Below are 24,789 nucleotides of genomic sequence, written 5' to 3'. Positions count from 1 at the left end.
CCGTCACTCCCAAAGAGAATCTCCTCATCTTCAACTCTGCCACCGCAGCTCCTTCTTTTGCGTTCTGGTTATTGCTACCGTCTCCGAACCATGCAATACGGCCGGTCTTCCTACCATCCTCGTTGTACACCTCTACATATACATTGAACCCAAGGTGTTTGTGTTTTCTCAGTGTTTTTATTTTTTAATCATTCCATGTTGCTTCTATATGAACGTCCTCTTAATGCAAATATACGAGCGCACTTAAGGGCTCTTTGTTTTTTCGTACCTCTTCACTTTGAATGGATTGCGTTCTGAAGTCGCGGTGTCATCCCCTTACACAGAGGGTGCGTTACATGATATTCATATTCATAAAACGCCAATTTCAAGTGTGCAAGTGGCCATGGGAGATGTGGTTGTGTGGGGGGGAGGGGGGGTGAACTTGTAAAAATCCAACGCGAGCAGCTTCGGAGACAGGTGCAAAGAGGACTAATTAATAGCAATCAATACTCGGGGCCAGGGCAGGCGGCTGGCCGGCGGAGACTCTCTCAGGTCAGGCAATGAAAAGATAGCAAGCACCAAATTCATTCTGCTCTCCCGGAGGACGGCACTGAAGTACACTCACACTTCCTTTAATGCCGTCGCAGGGGTGTCATTTATTTTTGCGTTTGCCAGCACATTTGGAAAGTTCATTACCTCGCTCATGGCTTGTTAATTAGCCTTGTAAAGCCACCATTAGATCTCCTCGGGCCAGGACCAAGATGAGACTTTTTTTTTTTTTTTTTTGGTCCCACAACATTAACACACAGTAGGGGGGCCTGTAAAACTGCACTCTGCCCATTTAACAGGGACCCCTCAGTGGAAATCTGAAAGATAGAGGGGCCTTCACGACAAATTAGGTCACATGTGCTCTGGACAGGCTGTGGCCTTCCTTCACTTGTTCCTCTTCACTTCCTTGAACAGAGGTCAGCTTAATTTCCCCTAGCACATGTTCAAGCTGAATGTCCAGGGGTAAACATTTGACTACATTTCCTTGATCGACTCAAATTTAAAAGGGACATTTTATGGAAAATTAACTTTTTAATTGCTTTTATAAACATAGTTCTCTGGAGTGCATTCCCAACCCTCAAGTGTGAATTTAAACAATTTCTGTCCGTTTGCGAGCTTTTTTCCATTTTCGTCGCACTGTAAAACAAGAGTGGGGCTAGTTTTCACCGCCCCCACACATGGTTTCTCTTCCCATGACCTGTTCATGGGAGTGAATATCCAAAGCCACTTTCGACAAACAGTAAACACGCTCATGTAAAAACTTCAACATCCCTGAAAGGGGCGATGCCCCCTTTATTCCATCAAAACTAAACAATAAACATAAAGGAGTTTATGACGTGCTGCAGTATGAAATTGTTTACCCTGACCCCCAAGCTGCACCTCAGTCGTCACTGTAATTTTTTTTTTTTTTTTTTTTTACTGCTTTCAAAAATAAAAAATCAACTTTTCGCATATATTTTCACTCGATAAAAAGACCCTTGCGATGCAATCCACGTCGAGAAAAACCCAGCAAGACACCAGGATTACAGCTGCAGCGGCAGAGCCCAGGGCACCGAAGCCTTATTGATTATGCAGGTGGTCATTTGTGTGGCCAAGCGGGTAGTCCGCACGTGTCTCATTTGAACTTTACAGAGATGGAACAGGATCCGATTTCCCCGCCGCAATGGAGGCGGCGGCCCCCGCTGCTTTATTTTTAGACCGGATGCATCTAATGGGGCTTGGCAGGTACAGGAGGCGTCACATCTGTTGAAGCCCAGGTGATGCTCTCGCCATCCTCACCTCCCCGCCACCGCCACACCTCCACGCTCCACACCAGTCAAATGACTCACGTGGAAGATCAACAGTGTCATTTCCAATCAAGTTCTCTTCCTCTCGCTGCCACTTTCTATCAGAGCAGAGGACGGGCTCTTGTTTGTAACCATTTTACTCCACAACACATGCTGAATTGGATATGAATAATGGAAAAGATGTAAAATAAGATGAATGCTCTGTCTATACCAGGAGGATAGATTGGGAGAATTCATCTTTTCGATACTGTCCAAAATGAGAGCGGAGTGCAACTTTTACTTTGCTCTTGAAAAGAGCACATTTATTAACAAGTTGGATTCAATTTAAAATGTAGTTTGCTTTTTACTTAAAAAAAACAAAAAAAACAGATGCATCGCTTTGCTTGTGATCAATGTAATTCTTAGAAAAAAAATGAATAGACTCAGGACGTGCTCACAGAACAGACTCTCTCTTCGACTTAATGCTATTGTTATGAACTGTGCTCATAATTATCTGCAATAACAAAAGAACAATATTCATCATTCCCGTACAGCCCCCTGCAAATTCCAATAGCGCAGTGATTATCCCTTCTTGCACTCTAATTGACTTGTTTCATTTGTTGGTGAGAACTTTTCCAAAGTTGCCACTTGTCCACGAAGTTCTCTATTTGCGGATTGTAATTGCTCAATCTGATCATACTATGTTGATCAAAATATTATTCGGGGAGCATTCAAAATTAAATTCATATTGCAGGGCTCCAGACAATTTTATTTTTAATTTTTTTTACTCACTAGGAGCACAGTGGGCCCGAACCAGAAATGTTAAGGGTTTAAGTAGAAAGCAGTGTTTCACGGTCACATCATGGCTCAGCAGAACGCTACCATCAGCTGCTGTTTTTCCCCCTCTCCTGCTGATCCAGAAGACAGGAAGCTGTTTGTGGGGATGCTCGGCAAGCAGCAGAGCGAGGATGACGTCCGGCGGCTCTTCGAGACCTTTGGCCAGATCGAGGAGTGCACCGTCCTGCGGGGTCCTGATGGGGCCAGTAAGGGTCAGAGCGCACACACGCACGCACGCACGCACACACACACACACACACACACACACACACACACACACACACACACACACACACACACACACACACACACTCATACGGTCCCTTGTCATTCCTTTTGCGTGTCCAGCTTCGCTTCAGCCGCCTCCGCTCAAGCATCCTTGAGGGAGCACAACTCGACGGTCGCTCGCTCGCTCGCTGTCACGGTGCTCCAACACTTCCTTCCTTTTCCCCGCTTTGCCATTTACACTGGCGTCTTATTTCTTATGTAGCAGCTCATCTCCCTCCTCCCACACCTGTTATCTGAAACACGGCATGTTTGTTCCCCGCATCGCCATCATCCCTCCCCTGACGATCATTATGTCATACAGTAAATAAAAAATAAAGCAGCCAGGCTCGTAGTTTAGCTGCGGTCACTCTCAGTAGAGGAGAAAACATGTTCACGGCTTATTACATGAAAATACAAAGTAGGCTTATATCGGCTTGTTTCTTAATTTTCTCCGAAGACGACCACGCATGTTGAAATGCTCAAATAAATATTTGCTACCCTTGACAACTTGCCAAACCAAAATGAAGTGCACTGCACTACCAGCGCAAGGGGCTCGATAAGCATCTGTAAGCTGTGACACGTCCATCTAGACGACGATGTGCGTGACGGCAAAGCGCGGCGAGATAATGCATGCGTCCTCTTGTTAAATCAATGAGAGAGGCTCACTCGTATCGAACCGCGGGCCTTTCAGCATCTACATGGCTTGCTTTCACTGGGATTAACCAGCTCTTTCTCGTTGTGTCCCCCGCCGCATTCGTCCACTCCCTCCCCCCCTCCCCCAACTGCTTGCTTCCACTCTTTTCATGCCCCCTCCCTTTCTCCTTCCTGTCTGCTCAGATGCCTCGGGCTGATTGACAGCACATAAAATGAAATCGGGCCGGTGCCGGCGTGTTCGACAGGAGCTATACTTTCGCTCCTTTTCACCCTCCTCGCGCCTTCCTCTCTCTCTTTGTGCGCCATATGTTTCCTCAAGTGGCATTCGTCTCTCACTCGTTACCTCTCTCACACTTCTTCTTTACCTCCCCCCATCGCCTTCCACTGCGACAAAATCAAGGAACATTAGCGAGGATGGTGTAAACTCGAAATGTCGAATGCCCCAAAGTCATTCAAAAGTTCAGCTCACATTTTCGGGAAAAACATGTCTCAAAAGTTGGACGAAAATTTGAATGAGACATCGACAAATGTAGGGAGACACTGAGCATCAACAGGATTATCTCCTAAAGTGGGTTTTGAGATGAACTGCGTGATAACCATAGAAGCTGACATGCCCCTTTTTTGCAATGTAGCTCCAGAGTGGAAGCAAAGAGTGGACAAGTCCCGGCTGCTCATGACAATAAAGCCATCATCATTCATTCAAGAAAAACAGAATAGTTTACACTGCAAACAGATCCATTTGCTCTTGAGCACTTGAATATTTTCCCCGTCCTTCAGCTCAGTGAACAGCCGAGACATTTTCAGACGACCCCTTCACTTTATTTGCCAACGAATACCCTCATACACATTTTGAAATCATCAACCACCGTGAAAACTGAAAATCAAAGGAGACAGAATTTCTTCCAAGATCTGGACAAAATACAGTGAAGAAAAGCAAGGTCTTTTTTAGCGCACAAAGAAAATTACCTTGCTGCGCTTGCCAAGAGAGAAAATTTCGAGACTCTAGCTTGGTTTCTTCTTTCGGAAGCTTTCGTCTGTCCTGGATATTGTCTTAAGATTCAGAATTTAGGTTTCTGTGCTTTGTGTCTTGAAACTCCTCTTTTCAAGTCTCAGAGATCACTCGTTAGTCCCTGGGACCTCTCAGCCCAATTCAATGCAGCATCACTTTCAAAGCTTTGCAACACGGAGACATTTCATTTACAAATAATTCCGACTAGAAGTTTGTTTCATAATTCGAACAAGAAGGGGGACGGGGGACAGGCTTCTCAGAACATATCATGTTCAGCTATTAAGTTTAAAAACTGTCTACTTGTGTCCCGTCCTGTTTCTCGCGGTTCCGCACATTCATTATAAACGCAACTTATTTTACCCAAGCAGCAACAAGCTCCGGACCTTGTGCGATTCGAATGAGGCTGACCTTGAAATTAACTGCGCCATCTTCTCCACGATACGGGCCCGACTGCCATGTTGATCTAAACGCGTGCTACTCGGAAGCCTTTCAGCAGCCCCCTCGTCACAAGTTTCACACCCACCCCACATTCGCCACCCCATCGATTCTCTAAACTACTTTCGGCGTTTGCCGCCAGAGTTGAATAGAGCCCTGAGTTGTCAGGAATAATAGAGAGATGGCTTTTAGCTCTATAATTAAGTTGTGTTATAAATGTCACCCATCCAGCCAGATGGAATTCATGCATACATATTACTATCCAGGGAATTCAAAAGGCAGTGGCGAGATCCCCTCACTTGAAAGCAATACAATCTCTCTCCTCGCCGCGTTCGCCCCAAGTCATTCGGAGATGTCAAATTGGGAAGGAAAAAAAAAAAAAAAAAAACTCAAGGCGTGTGCTATAATTCATGAGGCTCTGGCACTTCCATTTAATTGGAGATGTTTTTGCAATGCGTTACCCTTTCTTCCTGGGCTGCACATACGGACTCAAGTCCAAGCGAGTGGATGTTTGATATTGAGAACTTGAGAATGTGAGTGGGAACCTTTTTCTTTTCAGTTCCATGGGGGATATGCTACATTCATGGAAAAAAAATGGCGATTCAACCAAGCAGTATTGTATTCCAGTGGTTAGCGCGTCTGCCTCAAAGTTGAGGGGTCCCACGGCTGAATCTCCGCACAGGCTTGAGTTGATTATAACTCAGTTCATTTGAAGGGTTGTTTGTCTCAATGGTATATGTACCCTTCCGTTGTTGTCTCAACTCAGCTTGGCTAGGCTCCATCACAACCACAACCCTAATGTGGACTACCGATGGATATCATACAAGTATAATAATCGACCTCTAATAAAAATGAACATGCTAAAATGTAATACATGCACATAACACTCTTTGATCACAAGCAGCAAGCATATGGCAGCTAACGAGCTAGCATCGACACACACATGGGCTCAGATGAACCACAATTGTCGGCGACCAAAGTCCTGCCAAGTAACACTTTAGTAAAAAGCAGTTCTGAACAACTTGATCACGGGGTCGTTCTGGCGAAAGCCTGGCACAGACGTTCAATTAGGACACCTGCAAACTGGACAAGCTTCTTTGTGCATGTTCTCTTACCATTTCAAGCAGAAGCAAAACAAATATGTTGTACCAAAATGTCACTCAAAACTGCAAAACTGTTGGGACATTTGAGCTTCAAAGATGCACTGTACACCGAGTCCTCGGTTTGCAACTGTCCCAACACACGTCGTTTTGAGGATACAGATGTTGTTCAATGAATGAAGTTTCCGCTGCATTACACGTGTTTTAGGTTTAAGTGTTTAGGTTTGTGAAACTGGTCGTCGACAGCGCATTCTTACATGCAAAATGTCAGAATAACAAAAATGTCAAAAAACTGAGGACCGCCTGAATCTGTCTCTAACAATTGCATGGTCGGCCAGATCAAATATTCTGTCGGACCATACATTGTATCCTCCAGATGCTCACTAGCATTGTGGTCCACTCTACGACCCCTGGTTGGAGAAAGAACCAGTCTATAAAACCAAAGGTTTCCTGAAAGAACACACTGAACCTAATAATTTTCCTCCAAAAGGTCAAATGTGTTTGTTCTTTCAAAGGCAGACTCCAAGTCACGTCTTTCAGTCAAATAAATGAAGACCCTTCCTGCCTCCAACCCCCCGAGAGCTCTTCCAGTGAAGTAAAAAGGCCGGGGAGAGAATCAAAGTGTTCTTTGACGTTTACAGTTCCCCTCTGTAGATCCATTAAGCTTTAAGGACATTTGACACAACAACAAAACACGCTTGAATGTCTCCACACAAAACGGTTTACGCTGCTTTTGTAGTGAATGGAAAGCCTCAGGTGAAAGTGGATTTGGTCTTCTCTTGATTGGGGGACACAGCGCAAGAGTCCCCAAGTTATGAAACCTTGGATTTGGAAAAGTTACCTTCAAAGTCAGAAAAATAACTACTTCCAAAAGTTGAACACGATACATTCTAGGGATGCTGACCTACCTCAAATGTGTGCGCATTTAAAAAGATCCATCCCGCCATCCATTTTCTCGAGCATTTATCCTCTTTAGGGTCATGGATAAGCTGGAACCAATCCCAGATGACTTCAGGCAGGAGGCGGTGCAAAACGCTCACCACTCTACGGCATTGCTGCCCCCAGTGTACATTATGTTCTTCCTTTTTGATTCATTGTCGCTTTTGTCATATTGGACTGAGCAGCGACAAGAGACTTTACTACATTGCCATAAATTGCATTTCTGGTTCTACGGTTACCGTTGCATTTGTTCCTTTCTGGTGCACTTCTGTGGTGGCATAAAAATATGAGAGGGAAAAAAAAAATTGAGTAAACCCTTTAGCTGCTCACCGAGCTGACATCTCGCATGATTTGATTATGTCTCATGTGATACACATGACAGTTTGACTAGATTTAGCTTTTTAGAAGTTTTTTTTTTTTGTTTTTGTTTTTTTAATAGTCACATTTGGCCAATTGAATTATTGGATATTTCCCGCTATCCGTTTTCCACAAAGTAAAATATATTCTTATTATGGTTGCAGTTTAGCTGGAGCATATACAAGCTGACTTTGGAATGGGGTACACCCTGGATTGGTTACCAGCCCACTGCAAGTCACATATAGAGAAACAACTATTCATACTCACATCCACAACTATGGCCAATTTAGAGTCTTCAATGAAGCAGCCATGCATTTTTTTGGGGAATGTGGGAGAACCCAGAAAGTAATTTCCTCAGAGGGGAACTTCATTCTTTGATGGTTTCCTTGACTTTTGACTCATCTGTAATGCCTCCTCTAGTTTACCAGTGGACAGTAATTACCCAAGTACAGTATTCCAGTCGAAATCAAAGGCCCACAGCCAAAACCACAGTAAAATCATCTGCTAACTTGAATACAAAACTATTTCAAATCCGCTTTCCCAACATTTCCCCAGTGCTCGGCTCAGGAAACGCGTGCCGTTCGGTGAGCACTGCTGTTGCTCGATTAATGAAAAGCAGCTGAATAAATCCGCAAGGTTGTTAATTAGATAGCCTTCTAAAGTTAAAACATGAGCGACCTGAGGCCAAGGATAAAAATAGGATAGAACAGAGTAGTCAATGATGGTAAAGCTGATTAATTCAAATGCCGTTTGCAAATGAATTACCATTCACTTCCGTTTTAGTGCACCGTGGTGCAGTGGTGTAGTCCTGCATCTGTCCGTGCTTTAGGACAGGCATATTCAGGTCGAAATGTGCCAAAAGCTGTAAAACTTTGGGATTTGACCAATCCATTGATGTCATCACATCATGTGAGCTGCAAGTGTATCTTGACCTCAAATTTTAATGCTGTTTCTCCTTTTCTTTTGGTAGTCTGTAACGTACTCTTCTCATTCCCATTCACATTGTTATTCTATTGGACTTGCGAGGAATCTCGGCTGGTGGGGTCGAGCAGCTTTTTGTGAACGTACATCACCAAACACACACTCGCTGATAATGTTGCGACACAACGCTAATCTGTGCACTGAACAACAGTGCAGGCCAGTTTCGTTTTGACATGATTGTGGCCATCACTTGAAAATGGCAGAGCTTCACCCAGCCTAGCCTCAAAGTCATGGCCATAACAGTGAGGCTAATTTCACCAGATATCGTTGTTCCTAGCCCGTATCCACTGGAACATTAAAGGGAAGCAAAACTGCTCAGAATCGTGTTGGATACACAAGATTATAGTTAGCTAACAATGTTCACCTCTAATAAGAATACTTTATACTTCGTTGAAGTTCTCAGAGCAATGGGTGACAGCTGTAAAACTGAAATTAAAACTTTCTTGGGGGGCACTCCCTTTTTTATCACCAACCCCTGTCATCGCGGTAAACAGGATATGGATCGGTATATAGAGTTGTGCACTTACACGGGACAGCGTGTGCTTTAAATCTTGACTCTATTGGGTATTTTTGACAAAAATATCTTGGAAAAAGCTGAACATTTTTTTAAATTGTGAAGAATGTTTTTCTCAATGTCCTCTCTGAACATTGCCTGCACAGTAAATAAGGTGTTATGATGGCATCAGGTTGGACTCTCTGACAAATTATTCCGAACACAGTTGATCTCAGTGGGAATTTGTGGGGGGATAAAAAGTCCACAAAAACTTTGAGGCAACACTTGATCTTGCGGCTTACAGATCTAAACAACCAAGTTGAATTAATATTATCCACTTGAATCACTTTTAATATCGTTTGAAACGTTAATCCAGCAAAGCTTCACGACCCTGCTGCTGATGCTTACTTCTCATGTTCTGGCCAACTTCTCATGTTGACTCTTCCTTCCTGAGCCTTAGCCACACAACAGATTTAAGATGATTTCAATGTCCTTCGAGGCAAAAAAAAAAAAAAGCCATCCCTTCCCAGATTGCCTCCTTCGCCACCACCGCCAACGTCTTAAATTTGAAGCGAGCGACGATTCCGCCGGATAGGCCGATTATAAGACCGCGCTATTGTCGTGCTAATCTCCTTTATGAGTGACTGCACACAAATCACAATGTGTAAATATTAAACAGATTAATATTCACAAACAAGTCTGTGGAATTAGCGCTGCCGGGGCGAGGGACGGGATGTTCCAGGCCGCTAATGCCTTTAGCGACGATCCCAACACACAAGTGACCAGAATATATTTATAGATCAGATAACGTGAAGACAATAGCTGGTTTTTTTTTTCTTTTTTTTTTTTTTACTTGATAAATCCAAGGCCATCTGCCTGATGTTGTTTCGCCTTTCTTTGTGTGTGTGTTTACAGGCTGTGCATTTGTCAAATTCTCCAGCCACGGAGAAGCACAGGCTGCCATCAACAGCTTGCACGGTGGACAGACCATGCCTGTAAGTAACACAGTCTCCCAATACACAAATAACAGAATTAGCATTTAATATCAATGCTAATTCTTTCGTTTTACATATATATATATAGTATTTTCAGTATTTTAAAATAATGGCCACAATTATTCATATACTCTCTCAATATGGCAACATCCAACGCTACAAATCATTGTTATATTTGATTATTTATTTTTTATGATGCCAGAAATGAGCAATATTCCTTACATTGATGAGAAAAAATTCCCTGCTCCCCCGGAAAAAAAAAAAAAAATCCTTAGAGTCTTGTCACTTTGTTTTATTTTCCATCCAAAGAATAATATTTAGCCGGGATACAAGTAATTTGCAGCTCATCTGCATATATTTAATAATAGTTAATTTTGTTCCATAAAACAATCATGTCCCAATACTGCAATCAGATCACTGTCTTTTTCATGACATTGAATATATGGTGACCAAATGTCATCAAAATGGAAGTGATACCATTTTTGACCAAGGTGGAGTGCTCAAGAACCGTTACAAACATCAAATTTTAATGTCGGCCAAATTCAATTGTCATTCGCTACTCAGGCCTTTCATATTGCGTGAAATGCTCACCTTTCCTTCAGAGAGTTGCGGTAAGTGTCCTGGGGGAATATTGTGTGTGTGTGTGTTCACATCGATTGTGAAGGCAGACAAATCGAGAACCAGAGGCGGGTCGGTCCCCTTGGCGGGGAGCCACTCCTGTTGGCTCCCTGTATAAAATTGCTCTTGGCAGGCAGCAGTGGCATCCATCAGACATAAAGTGACCCAGCCCAGCAAAGACGACATGAGTGAAAAACGGTGGATAAATCAGAAGCTTTGGGAGACTTTTTGCTCATCTTTGGTTGACACATTCAAACACACAATAACTAGACAAGCCCAATTTGGGGGAAAGAGCTGAAAGAAAGTGTTTGGAAAAGCCGAGTGGGAAGGTGATGAGACAAAGGGTTGTGTGTTATAAACCGAGCTAGAAAAGTATCCTTTTGATGTCATAAAGTCCTCTTTGCTCTTTTTATGAAGAAAAAAAAAATATATTTTTTTCACTAATGAAGGGTTCGGTGAACGTGCATATGAACTGGTCGGGTTCGGTACCTCGAACAAAGTTAAGAACCACTGAATTAGATCGTCAGGGCACAATTCAATTCCATTTAATGATCCCTTAATTTCTCGAAAATAAATACATGTTGTTGGCAAACAACTATGCAGCAAGTTCAAATGCAAACACATTCCGTGGTAATACATAACTTCAACCTACGGGATGAATAGTTTTTCAAAGTCCAAATACATAAGAGGTCAACTAACTTGCAAGCTAAACAAGTAACGTGTTGAAGTCAGTCATAGGATAAACGTACTTTCAATCAAGATAAACTTTCTTTTCTTTGTTTTTCCCCCCTCATGAAGGAATGTTAAGTTCCGGTAAAACGACAACATCCATGCTAATCTTTACTGTAAACGGGCACCATTGAAAGTTTGAAGCCTTTCAAACAGGACTGGTGAAAAAAAAAAACAAACGGTGACTTATAAAGAAAGGATTCTGCAGTGTATATATAATACATCATTAAAGCAAATGTTCTCGACACAGACTGATATAGACTGTCATTGCTTGGACCTAAAATATACAATCTACAGACATGCTGCAGACATTTTTCACTGTTATCGCAGACAAAAGATCCCAAGAGTCAGCATCGGCCTCCTTAAAGTGCACGGCTCCTTTCATTTCTTTGCACTTTATCCGTTCTTTCTGAATCGATTCAACCGCGCTTCTCAGCACACAGATCGCCTTTCCATTCGAGTCTTACAGAAGATACGATGACTGCGCACGCGCCACGCGCATCCTTAAATGTGTCCCCGGGAGACATTGTGCCGCAAATGTCTTATACGGGATGTTATTTACGAGTAACGGTTCAATCAGCGGTCAAAGAATGATGCAGAGGCGAATGTGAAACGGTTCTTACATAATTCATGCAAATGACAAAGATGAGACTTTGATCGGAGGGAAGTTGAAGAAGACTTGGTGGAAGAAATGTGTGTGTGTGTGTGTGTGTGTGTGTGTGTGTGTGTGCTCTCTCTCTCTCTCTCTCTATATATATATATATATACACACACACACACAGTGTAGTATAATGTATATATATATATATATATATGTGTGTGTGTGTGTGTGTGTGTGTGTGTGTGTGTGTGTGTGTGTGTGTGTGTGTGTGTGTGTGTGTGTGTGGCATTTTAACAACTGAGTGTTTTCTTTCAATTTGTTTGATTGTGATGCTTCAAAACACGAGACAAAATGCTCTTTAGAAATGACAGCAATACTTTAGTGAAAAAACAAAAAAGCAATGCGTTAATAATATGAAACACAGTATGAATGAGCCTCGATCATCACCACTTCAAAGTGCAACTAAATCACATTGTTAGGACTGCTATGTCTATGAAATCTTGAGTGGAAATGCTCACGTCAGTTCAACCTTAAACGAAATATGCTGCTTAACCTTTCGTGGGATTTAGTACTTAATTGTCACAAGGGCTTGTTGATCTACAAAGTGCAAAGCGCGATGATGGCGTGCGTGTGGGAGGAAAGAGAAAACACTGCGCGTGAGAGCGCACGTAAGTATTCTCTTATCACAAGGAGATAGGACTGTTTTGGCATGCAGGCTAAGAGGCCTCAGTCATAAGATGAACGCCTCTCTTCACCTCCTCTTGAAAATGTAAATGAGTGTATAATTTGGGGCTTTGGGTTGGACAATGTAGCTGGCAACCGTGAGCAACACAATTTTTGGCTATGCTCACCATCAAATACAAATACAGGGGTTACAAAACAGCCCTGTTCAAATTCAAAATTGTTGGGTTTTTTTCATTTTGGTTTCATGGTACATTTTTCCACATGTGTGATCATTTTGTATTTGTGCAATGAAACCAACGCAGGGGACAAAATTCCAGAAAATCATGTTGATTGATACAATACATCTCTCGGATGCTCCTTAACACGTCATCAGCGATGTAACCTGAAGTCCTCGGGTGTTTTGGATCTTTCACAATCCGACACCTTCTTCCAGGCAACCCAGCCATGGTTGATCAGACCCGGCTTGTGTTCAAGGGGGGCTTTGCTACCCCCCCATGAATCTCTTCTCATAATCTAGAGCCATCTTGAGGCTCTGGATGGGTCGTCTCCTCTGGATGGCTCCAGGTGATGCCCAGTGCACTCAAGAGAATAGAATGATTGACTTGCAAAACCTCTACAGCCAAAAACTATGGTCATACACTTTGCCTTCCACTTTGCGGCAGTCTGAGACCAGTTCTTCTTCCTCTCGTGGGCCTCATCCAGGCAGTCCTCCCATGGCACAGTCAGCTTCAACAGGATAACGGTTTTCATCACCTCTGAAACCAGGAGGATGTCAGGCCTCAGGGTGGTTTTGACAATGCGCTGGGGGAACTTGAGTTGTTTCTCGAAGTCAACAGACAGCTGACAGTCTTTCGCAGTTGCCAGGAGTCCTGTTGAGTTTCTGGCTCCTCCGATGTTTTGCAACTGCTCTCCAGCCGTCACGAAGGTGATCGTCTGGGTAGTGGGGCGGGACCGTCTGCTGCTGCTGATTCCCACGCAAATAGCTTCCGCCATGAGTTTCAGAACCTGTTTGTGGCGCCAAGTATAGGGCCCCTGCCCAAGAGCTACTGGACAGCAGCTCAGAATGTGCTCCAACGTGCTCCTGCCTGGGGACTGCGGGCAGTTGGTAGACTCAGTTTTTCCCCATATGGAGAGGTTTGATGGGCTGGGCAGAATGTCGTACACCGCCTGGACAAGCAACTTGATGCGCTGTGGCTCTGCCCGCCAGAGATCTGTCCATGTGACTTGTCAGTCCATGGCCTGCTCCCACCTTGTCCAGGGACCCTGCTGCCTCAGGCCAACAGCTCTACGGGTCCTTCGCTCCTCCACCGCTATCCTCACTTCCTCCTCACTTACTTTCAATTCCATAACTAATAGAACATAGCCTAACACAGCTGTGCAGCAAGTGCAGTTGGTCCCACCTCCAACATGACGACATTATTGATACAAGGACACACAAACAGAAACCACAGATACACTTTTTGAACACACAAGTAACAATTCTCTGGCAAACAATCAACAGACAGCAGCGGTGCCAACTTCAGCCTTACACGACTACTTTTACAGTGCAAAGGAATCCCCTCAAACGCCTGATGCTCTCTGCAGTTCTGTCAATAAAAAAACGCCCCAGCCACTCTGAGGAAATATATTTTGCCATATCCCCCCACCCCATATTTACTACTATAAACCAAAATCTCATCGCTAGCTGGTGGTTAGATGATAGAGACGCTCAAAAAGGAGAGGACAAACCCTTGGGACCAATCCGTTACTTGAAGAAAAAATAATTAAGCCAAGCATAGTGTATTATAGATGAAAGATAAAATGCAGTTATTGACTACTTAATAGTAATACAACCGGTGGAAAGGTAAAATGCTTCACACAAGATGTAGCACCGATGGAAAAATGGCTCGCAAAAGGACCGTCACTGCCGAATTGTGGGTTCAGGTTAGCCAGTGTCATGGAGCCTAGATGAAATATTTAAAACAGTTATCAAGGGAGGTTTCAAGGCGGCGACTAGACGGGTTGGTGAACAAGTATGTCAATAATGTTGACAAGTTCTCTCCGGAGTTGAGATTGATCTGCAAAACAAGGTCAGGTTATTAAGCTGGCCTACCTTAACGGTTTTGCTAATATTTTAGCCAGGCTGTTATGAACCCATTAGACCTTCATAAGAGTGTGCGACACGTGCCGTTTATCAGTCTACCTCCACCACTGGCAACAATATTACACTGTTGCTCGGAAGCAAGGACAAGGCTTTCGGAGTGAGCTGCAGTGTGCGATACAATAGTTGTCTTTTTGCTTTTCTTGGAGTGGACGTAGCAGCAAATGCAATGCAGTAGGAACTGTGAAGTGAGCGGATGTTTTTTTTTTGTTTACTTGAACATAAACTGCACTGCACTGGTTAGTGTTTATTTGGGAATTGGAAAATGGGGCCACAAGAACCGGAAGCTGTCGTCAAGTGGCAGTTAATTATGAATCCGATATGCTTCCGACTCGCTCAAACAAGACCGTGTAAGTATACGAAATGATGTACGGCAGGACAGGCACACGCACGCACACGCACACACACACACACACACACACACACACACACACACACACACACACACACACACACACACAATCTCTGGCAAACATTCACTCTTCACACACTTCACTGATGTGCCGCGATAAATATTTACGGATGCTTCCTGGCAGCCATGAAACCAGATGTGATTTACACTTCTTTTTGATGCAGCCTCATTTTTTTTGCATTACATTGAAGGAGTGAGAGAGGAGAAATAAGTCTGGTTAACTTTGCGCACAGTTGCTGCAAAGCATGAAGATCAAAATCCAACTCAATAATTTCAATTCTGATGTGAAATTGATTAATTTTTTCATCGGCGATGTTGTCGCTGTGAGGATTTTGTTTCACCGGGGATTTTGTGACGTTTTTTTTTTTTTTGTGTTTTTTTTCAAAGTAGTGAAGCAACCAATAAAGATATGTTTTATTAAAGCCAAGTCTTTCAAATATCACCAATGGCCCGCAGAATTAATTGTTGATAAAATATTAACGATGTTTTTAATATAAAATATCAATGCAGTGCTCTGAGCTTTGTGTTAACGTCACCCTTTTACTTTCATACACTTTTTTTACAAGCTGAGCGGAACATAAAAGTATCCATCAGTGGCGGCCATTATTACATTTATACATTCTTGTAAATCCAATTTAAAGGACCAAAGTTACATGTAAAACACAACGATGGCTGCGAAAAGGTTGATTTCTGGTACTAAACTTGACAAACAACGGTCATTTGTGGTTTGCTCGTATGAAACAATGTTTTTTCATGCTTCTGAAAAACAAAAAAAATGTGGAGAACATTTAACACTCAAACCCTTATGATAAACACAGTTTTTTTTCTAACCTTGGTTTACCTCCTTTCATATTTTTTATACAAAAACACTGGTCTACATGACCCATCTAGTCCCCTGTGTCACGAATGAGGATAAATGTTGATGAAAATATATTTGAACGGACAACTTTTTACATGCTCCTGTAGAGTTCTGTCGTACGTCTGCAGCCTTGGCGAGAGTTGCATTAGCTTGAGCCAGTTAGACGCTTGAGCTCTGCTGCAGATGAACTGTCCGCGGAAACAAACGGCTCCACAAAAAGACCACAAGGCAAATCAACAGCAGCCATCCATAAAGTTTACTAATACTCTTTATTAACTCAATCTCCCTCCTCTATCCCTGCATCTGTTATCCTCTTTGCACCCCAAATCCAACTTCCTCCCGGATTAATAGGCACTCAACTATGGGAACGCCACAGACAGGGGGGATGCGGTTAATTTGGATAATATCGCTGCCACATGTCATCAACAACCGTCACGCACGAGGCATGATTCGGCGTGCTGCCGCCAGCTGTAAGGTTTGCATGAACACCCAACATAGAATCTCTCAATGTTCTCCCTGTCGCATCTGCGTTACCTGGCACAACCTTACAAAGCCATAAATATGCGTGATGCCCCCCCCCCAAAAAAAAAAAACAAAATAAAAAACGCAATGGAGTAAAATTAATAGGTGGAAAGGTACTCAAAATCTGACTGCACTGTAAGCAATAGATACAAAACTAAAGTAGAAGTATTGATTCAAATCCATTACAGTAAAAAAGTAAAAACACTGAAATGTACTTCAAGACAAAAGTTGTTGTTTTTTTACATTCGGGTACGTAAAATTCCCATTTTAATAAAGTGGCACACAGAAAGAGAAGGAAAAAAAAGCACACAGAATAGTTTCCATAACTTATTAAAAACGCCTTAAATGGTGTCTCTTAAATTGTCGACATCAGCATCGGATGAACAAATAACAAATCTAGTTTGACAAAACGAGAAAAAAAAGTTGTTTTCAAACACTGGAAGTAAAGGTAAACCGTCCTCAAAAACAAACACGCAAGTGAAGTGCAGAAATATCAAAATCTTAAAAAAAAAAAAAAAAAAAAAAGTGCTCCACCTTCTAGCAAAATCGGGTGAAAGTTTCAATTTTTTTTTTCTACCGCAGACTGTAGGTGCTTTCGGAACAAACTCGAACGACAGACAGTCTCGGTTGAATCACGCTAAAGAGACACATGTGGCAGAACTTCAAACTAGACCGCGCCAAGGGTACGGCAGGCGGGCGGCGCGCAAATTGCCGCCATTGTCATGTTGGCTGTCACGGCACGGCTGACAGGCCCCGTGGCGCCTCAGCGGCGTTGGCAGCAACAAGAGCGTACAGGTGTGTGTGATAGTCAACTTGTGGATTAATGAGTGATAAGACCGAGCCAGAGAGTGTTGTCGTGGCAACGTGTAGTGGATCAAACGTCACGCCGAGGTGTTGTGGAATTTCAAGTCGTGACAAGCTACAAGAGGTGTTGGATGTCCTCAGTCCGAATGTAGCAACACTACCACGCGCTATTTGGATTGATGCAACGTTTTGATTCGTTTATGCTCGACTTTGTTTGACGGGCTGTTTGCCTGACAGCGTTGTTTTGTCTCACGATGGGCTTTTGAAGAAAATGTGTTTTTGGAGCGGGAAAAAAACCCAATACCAATCAATGAATCTTTTTTTTTTTTGTTATCAATTTGAATGGGATGGGGAATGTGCGCATTGTGATTGTAGTGGTTAGCATGTCTACCTCTAGTGTTTTCGAAGCTTCATTGAATCAAGGCCTGATTCGGAAATCTCGATCGTGTTCCCCTGTTGAAAGAAAATCAAAATGCAAATACTCCGTTTCTAGCCCCGTCCAAATAAACACCTACATTTGTGTTTTGTTCACGTGTTTTTTTTCCTCATAGCACAAATAACATTTTCTCTCCACGTACACCGCAAACAGCAAAAGCACGCACAAAAACACACGTGTATTTGTAATACCTTGTTTTTCCTTAGCAGTTGGCAAAGTTTGGCACCTCTGTTAGAAGTCAGCAAATTCAAAAGATTGACTTGAAGCCCGCACTTCACATCTGTGTACCTTACACACAGTAAAGAACTCTGAGGACAAGACAGCTTAGCTTTCGTGAACATCTGCTTCAACGCCAGTGTTGCATTGAGCCGAATGCCGCCTTGATACATTCGTATGAAAATTAATTTCCCATAGCTAACGCCATATTGACTTTATTATGAACAAAAGCTAGTCGAGAGTGAATCAACAACACCTCTGTTGAGACCATAGTTCCCAGGAGAAATGCGTTTCCCCAATTACTAATGTATCGGAAATGTTCACGTTTTGTATTGTCAAATGAATTACAGGCTAATGACCGATCTCATTTTGTGCCAAAGTCTAAATGGCAGTATCCCTATTCCTTTGTGATTCTGGGCTTTCCGCGGCATCATTCAGCAGCTGCAGAAGTCTTTGGGGGGAAAGGCCAAACCGAGACAGCAACATGCACCGTTAATGAGCGACAACTTTCCCGAGTGGTTTTACCAGCCGTGCAACGCTTGGCCCGGTGGGAGTTCACTCATTTACCAAAGAACTCTATCATACATTCAATTAATTCATTACACATGCTCGATGAACACCCTGAGAGTTTAAATGTGTCAACAAACTTTTGCTTATCCTTTAAAAGTATTTGGCTCCGCAGGGAGGTGCAACTTTGTTATTTTTGATAATTTGTGCGCTTATTTTCCCTCCAGAGAACATCCGGCTGTAATATTACATAATGTTGCTCAAGATAGATGAAAATGTGGCTGTTTACCTGTTTGCACATATTTTACACACAATTGAGTCGCGAGGACTGCAGCGATAAAGACTAATGCCTTTCCACGGGCGTAGTCGAGTTCTAATCCCTCAATTACCGTTGTGTATTGTTCCATCGCCACGTTTCCCGGCCTCTATAAAATCCAATATGGGGAGATTTTCACAAGTCAAGTGTGTTGTTTGAGAAATTAGATTAGTTTTTGAACCCGTCGCAAATTCCTTCGTTGTACCTGTCAAAAGTGACGGCTCCCTGTTGGCCCTTATCAAATTCAGCAAATTCATTTTCTCTCCAGGTATGAGGACTTGTGCTGCTGGAGGTTATTATTCTGTTTGTTTGTCGGCTTGGGATTTTCTGCATCCAGTCAGGAGAGGTTTTTTTTTTTTTTTTTTTTTTTTTTTTGTCATCGGCAGCCACCTGTTCCTTCATTACTGGGACACATCTCGCTTGTAATTTTTTGTTAATGGAAACTGTCGATCCACGAGATAAAGCCCGCATCTCATCGGAATGCATCAGAATCCTCACAGATGAGGGTGAAATTTAGGCTTGAGAAAGCGGAGCCCGTTTTTTTTGTTTTTTTTTTTCCTTCCCCACAGCACAGGCTGCCTTATTCTTTCACTGTTCCAATTGTCACAACTCATTCTTCCCAAGGTATTAAATGAAGATGAGAAAGCAAGGGGGAAGGGTCGAACTAATGCCGGGCATTGTCGCCGCGGTAGGCAGGCTTGACTGGCAGCAACGCAGACGGACAATGTTTGCTCATCGTCAGCCTCATTAAACCAAACCGCCTGGCACCTTCAAATGGCCACCAAAGTTGAGAAAGAAGTGGGAAAAGGTCATGAAGTGCAGTGGAATCAAATTAGAAATGGAAAATAAAACCGTTCTGTTAATGCCGCCATGTCGCAGTATTGATTTAACTAATTGAAATGGCACAGAAGGAGAGGAATCAGACGGCTGTCTTCTGGCCACAGGAGCAGCGCTCGCCGCTTACAATATTGGATCTGATGTGCAACAAAATGTCCCCTGGGGCCCACGCTGATGCTCCCCAGCATGGTTTTACTGTACAATTATCAGCAGACAGCGAGCTCTGTGTTTCAATAGCAGCTAAAAATAATATAATAGGAGGGAAGCTGAGTTCCGGTCATACAATTACCACTTATTTTAAGTTGAACATCAATCACAGCCTGTTTGAAGACTGATTCCCATGTTCCACTTTTGAATCAAGGCTAAATTCGAGTTTAATCCAACATGGTTGAACAAAATACGCAGGTGTAAACTCCCGAATGCTCTCACGTTGATTGGATACATTTCTGACTCAGACTTTATTAATCACTGCACCTACTGTCACATTTTGAATGAGGTTCTTGCAGCAGCACTAGCGATGCATGTTCATTTGTTTCGAGCATTTATTTAGCATTAGTATTCCGAGCCGAACGACAGCTGAAATGCCGTCTTGATTAGTTGTAACAATCGACAGCAGTTTGAAATGAATGCCATTTACAAGGGTCTAAGTGAACCATCAATGACTCAGGCTTTACGTAAAGTGTGTCTGTCATCCTTTAGCTTTTAATTTTACATCACAGACATCTAAGGAGTAAAGTGTCTGTCTGCTTATCCGGGGCAAGGTTGCGAGTGCAGCAGCTTTAGCAGGGAAGCCCGAACTTCACGACAACCAGCCACTTTGTCCAGTTCCCCTGGAAGAATTACAAGGGGCTCCCAGGCCAACTGGGAGTCACTCTCTCCAGTCTCTCCAGGATCGTCTCGGGGGTCTCCTCACAGTGGGATGTGCCCGGAACACATTCATCAGGGTGGTGTCCAGGACGCACCCTAACCAGATGCCCAAGCCACCTGATCTGATTCCTCTCGATGTGGAGGAGCAACGGTAATATTCTGAGTCACTCCTGGATGACGAAGCTTCTCACCCTTTTTCTAAGTGAGAGCCTGGACACCTTGCGGAGGAAACTCATTTCGGCCGCTTGTATCGGAAATCTTGTTCGTCACCACAAAAGACCACTACAGTCTCTTCATCACCGTAGACACTTTACAGAAATCTTCCTGTCGATCTCACGCTCCATCCTGAGCACCATGGCCTCCAATTTGGAGGTGCTGATTTTCATCCCAACTGCTTCTCACATGACTAAAAAGCATTCCAATGAGAGTTGGAAATTGGAGCTTAATGAATCCAAAAGTACCACATCATCCAAAAAAATGCAGAGATGGTTGACGGAAGCCACCAAACTCAACCCCTCAACACCTTGGCTTCACCTAGGAATGCTGTCCAAAAGGGTTATGATCATAAATGGTGGAAAAAGGACAGCTTTGGCTGAATCCAACCATCACTCGACACAAGTTTGACATACTGCCGGCATTGCGGACCAAAAGCTAACAGCATTCATACTGGGACTGAACAGGTGGTTCAGTAACACAAATTCCCAAATTCCCCTGAGAAACATCCTCAAACACTTCCAATGGTGCAGAAATGCTCCACTGTTCCAAACCCCCACTTCTCCTGAATCTGAGATTCAACTCCAGACTATAGCCACCTCTCCAGCACTCTTGAATAGACCTTACCAGCATGGCTGAGGAGTTTGATCGCCCAGTAGTTGGAACTCACCTCTCTGGTCGACCTTCTTAAAAAGGGGCGACCACCACCCTGGTCTGCCAATCCAGAGCCAGATGTCCATGCGATGTTGGAGAGGTATGTCAACCATGACAGCTCCACAACATCCAGAGCATTTAGCCCCAGACAACTTAGCTGCCAGGATCACTGGGATACACAAACCGCAATAAAGTGACGACTCGCTGCTCTGTTGCATTATTTGTTTGTAGAGGGCAAAGGCATCCATGTTTCTTTGCTTTTCCTTTGGGATAAAACTAGTACTCATGCTCATGTAATCTGACAGGGGAGCATCTGGCACAGCTTTCTCAATTTCACTTCTTTCAAGCGTGAGAAACTTGTGTACAGCAGCGGTGAGCAGTTCACTCCCATTTTAAAGTCCACACTCCAGGAGACAATAGAAATCTGAACCAAAGCCTCAATTTGAACTGACCCTGTCAGCGTGAGTCATTTTCTAACAGAATCACAAGTTTCTGATCTCATCTCATCACCTCTTTGCTTTTATGATCTTACTAATCATATCCCGTCTGATCCCCTGGGGTTCCAGCACACTACCATCCTGCTACTCTTTCCAAGAATACCGTGCTTTTAATTAAACAGGAGGTTGGTCACAGTGAACTTTCTCCGCCCTGGATGTCACACGAGGAACTGATTATGGTCTCTGTTTCTGAAATGATTTAATTGGATACAAACTCAGGAGTGCGGACATCAATACGGAACTATATATGCCATAAGTTAAAGCCATTAGTCAATACTTCATCCTTCATATGCCGAAGGCTCTGGTCAGATCTAATTACCCGCAACTGTATGCAGCAGAGCTTCACCGCCGGACGACCGGAACCCCTGCGGGATCTGGTTAGGATCACAATTCTGGTGGAGTTTGAAAGTTTGCAAAAGCACACATCAATCACCTTTGTCTTCCATTTAATGCTGACAGCTAAATGACTGCACTCATAATGGTTGTATATTCAGTTCCACTGGCTTCCTTGATGGATGTCAAGACATCCGTTGGAAAAAAAAAAAATGGCATAGAAAATTCTCCACGCGTATTGGCACTGTACAGTCTTAATCACATTTAGTAGAGATGGGCATCACCTTGCATATATAGAAATAGAAATATCCAACAAGACTCAAAGGTATTCTACAGAGTCAAAGCTCGCTCATACCTTTTAATCAATTTGATCACTCATTCCGTTACTTATCAGTGGTTACGACAACCTCGCATGGTAGAGCCAAACAACAAAGAGCGAGTTACAATTCAGAAAACTTTCATTAGGCTCTGTTGGATCATGAAGTGAGGATAAATGCAAACTTACTCAACAAGTAAAAAGGCTTGATTTTTCTTTTTCTTTTATTTTTGCTTGTTTTCCTGAAGACACAATATATCAGTTTGGGTCAGATACTTAGATAATGTTATCTACATTTTAGTATAATGTGTTAAAAAGCTAACCCAAAAGCAAAGTTAATATTTAAATGATTGATCCTAAATGACATGTATCTGAATTCAAAATGACATCCCTTATCTTTAAATGCGCATTTGCGTTTGTATACTCCCTCCAAACATTCTGGCAAATAATGAAATTTAAAAAAAAAAATGTGCAGTACTTTTTCCAATTTCATTCAAGTAATTTTCAAGAACCATTTATATAAATTCTGAATCTTTCTCATCCTTGTGGGAAAATTATTTTGGAAAATGCAAAGACATGCATTTAAAAAAAATACCCTGCTTTATTGTAAGAGCAGAACAAGAAGATGTAGAAAAGAAAACAGGCTGAACTGTGAAGTCAACTGTTCCAATCCAAATTTAAGTTTGCTGTTCAAGACTCGTATTTTCATTTTTCAAGCCACATGAACCAAAACGCAACCAAGAAAACGGACAATTCACCTTGAAAAAGCAAGCCTGTTGAAAAGCAACACATCGACATACGTATTCAACACCTCGCTACAGTTAATTTGCGCAACATGGAACCTAACAAAACATATTCGCGTGTGTGTACCTACCTACAGGGCGCCTCGTCTAGCCTGGTGGTCAAATTCGCAGACACCGACAAGGAGCGGACCTTGCGCCGGATGCACCAGATGGCCGGTCAGCTCGGCATCTTCAGTCCCATGACAATCCAGTTTGGGGCCTATGGCGCCTACTCTCACGCTGTAAGTCTCAGCCCGGCGGGGGAGGAGACGGTGAGCTTGAGAACAGAAAAGAAAAACGCTTGTCATTGAAGGTTTGACCTCACTTCTCTTTCCCACTAGGAACGTGATGACGACCGTTTGTTTGAGTCATACAACTCACTGGCCACAACATTGGGTACACCTGCACAGTCTCATTGAATACAAGATACAGTACCAAATAGTTGCCATAGGTTTTGTTATTGTGGTTGGGGTTGGCGGTGGTGTAAAATTGCACTGCACCATACAAACACTGCTTTGTATTTTGGGCCTCTCTTGCAGCTAAATGCACCAAACACTTTTTTTCAGCATTTTTCTGAACATTGGAATTTTTTTTTTCCACCATAAACAGCAAGAGGTAACGGCCACATTAGATTTTTAAAACAAACAGATTGGCCATTTCTTTTGTTGATGAAGTTAAAAAAAAATATAAAGCCACAATGCTTTGCCCACCCCTGACCTCCAGTATAAATATGCCAAACGGTTCACAATAAGTGGAAGAAGCAGTTTATTTCCTGATTCCTGGCAGATGCTGAAGATTCTGGGGAGTGGGTGATTCAACCGATGTCAGAGTGACTCACAACATAAATTCTTGTATCTGCACCTCGATCAAGATCCCCACTAAAACGTTAATTGAGACTCATGAATCAACAGCACCTCTCCTGAATGCGCCATTTTGCTTCAGGTGGTCCAAGACATGACTAATAATCAATTCCACACAATTGACAGAAATCCTTATCAGTTAATTGGTTGTGCCCATTCCTATTTGGTACCGTGCTTGTGTTGCATATCCACTGCACAAGGGGCCTTCGGTTTATGACGGTCCTCACGGCGCATATACAAGAATAGTTTGGACAGTGTTGCAAAAACACATTCCAGTGGATTGGAAGGCACACTCAGTTACGGCCGCATATACTGGTTTTCACTTGACTTGTTTTATATTCATGGCCTAGAAGTGTTTTCATTAATTCAAAGTATGATAGTGTTAGCCGTTCGGACTTGGAAACAATCAAAAATAAAAACTGCTCTAAACCGAGGACCCCCTGTGATTAGATCATGTAAGTGTACCAAAGGTTTTGGCTAATGCATCGGTAATACATTTTACAGAATGATAGTGTCCATTTACCCAATTATTTATGCAATGTTTTTTTATCGTGTGTATGCATTGCTGTGTTGTGAATCTTGTGGCACTTCCCATTCAAGTCCATTTTTTAAGACTACTTCTGTGAATCTCATCCGCCAACACATTTTACCTTGCACTCAAAACTCAAGTGAATGTCATTACCGAGAACCAACACCGGCTCACCCACTACCCATGCCAGCTCCCTG

At 42.9% G+C, this 24,789-nt stretch overlaps 1 protein-coding gene across 6 annotated transcripts in view; it reads left to right on the top strand.

Annotated features, from left to right (window-relative positions):
* Positions 1-24,789, top strand: part of celf6 (CUGBP Elav-like family member 6) — a 161,642-nt gene that overhangs the window by 119,444 nt on the left and 17,409 nt on the right. For 3 of the 6 annotated variants that reach the window (XM_019866680.1, XM_019866679.1, XM_019866678.1), the window contains exons 4-6: positions 2,714-2,842; positions 9,781-9,860; positions 23,302-23,445. In XM_019866680.1, coding sequence (XP_019722239.1) covers positions 2,714-2,842; positions 9,781-9,860; positions 23,302-23,445 — 353 coding nt within the window. Of the gene's footprint in view, positions 1-2,713; positions 2,843-9,780; positions 9,861-23,301; positions 23,476-24,789 lie in introns of all 6 variants that reach the window. The other 3 variants (XM_019866676.1, XM_019866677.1, XM_019866675.1) reach the window with 1 other exon arrangement.

The sequence above is a fragment of the Hippocampus comes genome, unplaced genomic scaffold (genome assembly GCF_001891065.2).
Source record: "Hippocampus comes isolate QL1 unplaced genomic scaffold, H_comes_QL1_v1.1 scaffold82, whole genome shotgun sequence".
NCBI classification, from domain to species: Eukaryota; Metazoa; Chordata; class Actinopteri; order Syngnathiformes; family Syngnathidae; genus Hippocampus; species Hippocampus comes.
The sequence above is the reverse complement of the archived record's forward strand: the minus strand, read 5'-3'. Positions and strand labels throughout refer to the sequence as shown.